General features: G+C 41.3%; 1 protein-coding gene across 1 annotated transcript; it reads right to left on the reverse strand.

Moving 5' to 3' along the window:
• Positions 1 to 338: 338 nt before the first annotated feature.
• LOC112578228 (olfactory receptor 1L8-like) lies at positions 339 to 1,491 on the reverse strand. The gene has a single exon (XM_025262465.3). It carries the CDS (start codon positions 1,281 to 1,283, stop codon positions 339 to 341), a length of 945 nt encoding a protein of 314 aa, XP_025118250.3. The 5' UTR covers positions 1,284 to 1,491.
• Positions 1,492 to 5,021: the final 3,530 nt, after the last annotated feature.

Genomic DNA, 5,021 nt, shown 5'->3' on the forward strand with positions numbered 1-5,021 from the left:
TTTTAGCAATATACTGAAATGTGAAGGATTTTGGAGGATAAGTCTTGAAATGAGAAATTTGTTCAGGAAATATCTGTGGGAAAAAGATTGGTTTAAAGCATCTCATCTGGAATATGCAATGTAATGAATCTTCATAGAAAGAGGAGAAACAGGGGGGGGGGAAGAATATCATGATTTAAGCAGAAGCAAAGTCAAATAAAGGGTCTTCATCAATGGATGTAATTGACCACAATGTCTATTTTCACATGGGTTAAAAATGTTAACCTCCAAGAGCTTGCTTGTTCACCAAGACCCAGTAGAAACCAGATTCAAATGGGGAAGATTCCCTTGTGTGTTCATCAAGGGGGTGCTGCCTGAGGTTTCCTCCTGCCCACCAGCTTCCTCAGACCCTGTTTCAGGTCTTTGTTTCTTAGGCTGTAGATAAAAGGATTGAGCATGGAGGACAGAACTGTGTAGACAATTGTTGCCACGTGGTCCCTGACAGTGTAGGTGGACACAGGCTGTAAATAGACATAGAAGATGCTTCCATAAAAGAGTGTTACCACTGTAAGGTGAGACCCACAGGTGGAGAAGGCTTTGTGTTTCCCAGAAGCTGAGGGAATTTTGAGAACCATGATGAGAATTCGTATGTAAGAAAAAGCAACGCATAGAAAAGGAGTCACCAAAAAGGCAGATGCCTCTGTCATTAACACAATTTCATTGACAAATGTGGAGGAGCAGGATAATTTCATCAGAGGGCTGAGGTCACAGAGAAAATGATGGATAATGTTGGAGTCACAGAAGGTGAGGTGATTCAGTAGAAGTGTGTGTAGGAGAGAGTGGAAGTGAGGCAATGAGCAGGAGATGGCCACCAGCAGGACACAGCGGCGGTGACTCATGATGGTGACATAGTGGAAGGGGTCACGGATGGCCACATAGCGGTCAAAGGCCATGACTACTAGAAGCCAACTGTCAGTGTTGCCCAAGGCATATATAAAATACATCTGGGTCAGACACCCAGCATAGGAGATGGTCTTGTGTGACAGAAAGTTCACCAGCATCCTGGGGACAACGGTTGTTGTGAAGCAAATGTCAGTGAAAGACAGGAAACTCAAAAAGAAATACATGGGGGTGTGCAGTTGGGGGTCAGAGTGGATGGCCAGGATGATGAGTAGGTTCCCTGTTATGGTGACCAGATATATGATGAGGAAGAGGATGAAGAGTGGCTTCTGGTCCTCAGGCCGGGAGGAGAGTCCCAGGAGGATGAATTCAGAGACACTACTGGTTTGGTTGAGTCTTTCCATTGACTTGGGTCTAAGTTATATGCAAGCTGCTTTGTTATTTCACATGCTCCAATTCCATTGTCCAAATCAGGAGAACCCACCAAGGCTTTTTGGTTACCAGTAGCAACTGTACTTTCCCAAAGAATCTGTCTGCAATGCAGGGGACCTGGGTCAATCACTGGGTTGGGAAGATTCCCTGGAGAAGGGAATGGCTACCCACTCCAGTATTCTTGCCTGATGAATTCTATGGACAGAGAAGCCAGGCAGGCTACAGTCCATAGTGCCACTAACACTTTCACTTTCACAGCAGGTGTGCAGGGAAAGCTTCTCATCCTCATGGTCCATGATGTGGTCTTAGCTTCCCAAATCCATGGGCATCATAAGGACCTTATATTGCAAGCTGTAGGGACAGAAGAAGAGTTTTCCTATAGAATCCATCAGAGTGGTCTTCTTTGATCAAGTTGCTTAGTTCCTATTCTGGGAGAAACTCTGTTTCCCTAATGGGAACATAGCAAAAATATAATATTTGCTACGTGTAGTTCATGTTGTATTTTGGGAGATAGATCATGGACAAACAGAATATGGAACATTACATCAGGTGAAGAGAAGTTTTGTTAGCAAAATAGGGTATTATAAGACAATGGAGATGGCTGGAGGGTGTGGATGGTGAAACACAGAAGTCACAGAACCATCATTCCTTCTAAAGCACATTCAGTTGTTATCCTATTGGATTTAACTTTGCATGTCTGGGAAACGGGTAAGGGTTTGCTGAAACAACCAACAGGGCAAGTCTAAGAGGAATGGTGAAGCTAGGTCAACATTGTTTTATTTTCCTTGTTTGGGCACAGAATGGGAAGCTAATCCTCCTTACCTCATGGCATGATATCATTTTGCAAAATTTTATGGAAGGAATATTTGTTCATGCATCTAGTGATTTGAGTGTATCAGTAGTTAAAGCAGAAAATAACAACCAGTGTTTACAAATACATATTCCCTATGAAACCTATGCTAAGCACTTGACTAAATCCCATGATAAGGAATTATGAAGCATGCATTGTTTCAGGGAACTAAGGTTTACAGAGGTGAAGCGGTTTGCTCATGGTTACTAAGGAGTTGAATAGCAATCAGGTATCGAACACCAAGCTTATGCTCTTAAGCATTATGTACCTCTCCTCCAGTTTTGGTATATTTATTGTCTATCACAATCAGGCACAGACACTGTTTTCCTCATTTTGACAGTTTCCTACATGAATTACCCTTCTATGTCCCTTAACTGACAATGTTTCTTCTTCCATGGTCAGAATGCATTCTTGGAGTTGCAAAAGAGGTAGCCTATCTTTCTGTGAAGTAGAGATGGAGGAAGTTGAAATTTTGAATCTCCATGATAAACTGGCCAAAATCAGGTGGAAAAATTTGACTCTGTGTGACCGCTGTGTGTCTAGTGAGTGGAGTTGGGGTCCTGGAGTGGACAGTGCCCTGGACTAAAGTTGAATTGTGGGAGTTTGATTAGTCTTCCATCACCTGTTCACAAACTCATTCTTGATGTTTAATGAATAACAACTGAGATACTATGTCTGTAAAGCAGTGTATCACACACTGATCAATATTCAAATATGAGGTATTTATGGAAGGCTTGCCTGGGGAATGTGGAATACAAAAGTTAGTGCAGAGTTAGTGAATTAATGGAATTCAGTGCTGCAGGTCACAGATGTGAAGAACACACAGGTTGATGACTAGAAAAAAGGAGGAATATTTTGGATCTGAGAATCAGGAAGAATAGTTCTAAAAGCACAGGGTGAGTGGATCAGGCTGTGAATATGATGGGTTTTCTTTTCTTTCCCTTCTACTGGTGGGGTTTTACTTCCAATAAAACCAATGGTATAAATGGGTTAGAGATCAAACTGGTTGAACTAAAGACCAAATGCCACATGGAAGTTCTACTTGGACCTTAGGATGTCTCAGTCTGTGAGATATTTGAAAGTATCTGGGAGAAAAAAAGTAAGGTACCAAAGTGGGTTGGAGTAGCCAAGTGGGTGGCCAGCTTCTGAAGCTCACCTCTATGTCCAGATGCTTCTCCTTCTTTCTCAGCCTCTCCAGAAGCTGATGTGCACCATGTGCGTTCATCAAGTCACGTCTGCTTCTCAGTCAAAGCTCAGCTTCCTCATGTGTCTCCCATGAAATTCGGGGCCGATTGACAAGGAGACAAGCAGGGATGGAGGAGGAGCTGATATACTACTCCAAAGGGGTAACGCGTTTTCCTTCCCTGACCTCAACCCCACCCTTCTTTCTTAACGGTCCCTGGTCCCTAGCTCACTGCTGGTCTCCCAGCTCCAGATCTCAGAAGGCAGAGATGCTCTGACTCAAGTGGGAGGGCTCTCTTGATTGTGGCAGTACAGCCAGCTTCTCACGAGTCTGAGGTCTGCTCTGTGGCCTCTGAGATTCTTATTAGTCTAAGGATGTTGTGGCGTGATGAACTGTCTAGGAGGTTTGTCTCCAAGGGGACGAGGACCCCTGAGGCTTCCTGTTTAGGTGTTGGGACTGATCTTTGATCTTCTTAATCTCTCTGTGACATCTCAAGGGCATGCTTCTGTTTCCCCAACTATGAATTATGAGGAATGGACAGATATTTATGTAGGTGAAAACTTGAATTTGGGGGGATTTGGATGTCGACCAAGGTGTATTCTAGATCTGGGGAAGACAAGCCAAAATGAGGAGGTTGCAATTTTTAGGATATTCAGTGAGGGGTAGTTCAATAGTGTAAATGTGCTTTCCAGTGTCTGGGGAGACACATGGATTAGACTTTTTTGTATGTGGGATTAGGCTAATGTAAGTTTATATATGCATAAATCACAGGGTCAGGCAATGGTTATTGTCATATAGCAAACGGACTTTGGATCAAATAATGCATGTGTTTTCAGAGTTTAGTCTCAGAGCTTTGGGGTTCAGCAATGAGGAAAATAGATACTTATTAGAATGCTGGTCTTGCCTCTTAGTAGTTCCTTTTGAGAAGTTACTTAGCTCTATGAACCTCAAGTCTTTCCTCTGCTAAATGAAGATATAACTCTTCTTGGCACTGACATCAGGGAGCAAATTTCCTTTTGGATTTTATACAGAGAATACTTGTGTATTTTGGTGAATATCATTCACAGCAAGGATGTAGGGGAAAAAGTACATTCTGCTACTGCCCTCAGTATAAACCAGTGCCTCATACAACACATGTGTCTTTTCCCTTACCTGTAAATTTAATTTAAAAATTTTATCTACATATTAAGAGTAAATACTATAGAGACAGAAAGTCCTGGGTTTGGGTCCTGCATCTTCTAATTACTATTCAGATGGCTGGCTTTCTTTCTATTAATTTAATCTCTTGACAAATACTATTTATTTACAGTTTATTGAGAAATAATGGACATAGAACATTGTTTAATGTGTACAACACAGTGATTTGACAGATGTATTTATTGCAAAATGATGACCACAATAATGTTAGTTAACATATCCATAGTTTTGATTTTTGTAGTGACAACTTTTAAAATCTCCTGTCATAAAAATTTTCAACTGTAGAGCACCATCTTGTTAAACCTAGTCATCTTGCTGTATCTTTACTTGAACTATATAGATGATAGCAAATTGTTTCCTAAAGTGACTGTACAATTTATATTGCCACTAACAGCATAATTTTATATTGCTTCATATTTTCTTAAACTTTTCATATTTATCCTCAGAATTCTAATTTTTGTTATCTGTTGGTGTGCAATG

The sequence above is a fragment of the Bubalus bubalis genome, chromosome 12 (genome assembly GCF_019923935.1).
Source record: "Bubalus bubalis isolate 160015118507 breed Murrah chromosome 12, NDDB_SH_1, whole genome shotgun sequence".
NCBI lineage: Eukaryota > Metazoa > Chordata > Mammalia > Artiodactyla > Bovidae > Bubalus > Bubalus bubalis.

Excerpts from the sequence above, each read along its gene's own strand:
- LOC112578228 (XM_025262465.3), bottom strand. The coding sequence starts at position 1,283 with ATGGAAAGACTCAACCAAACCAGTAGTGTCTCTGAATTCATCCTCCTG.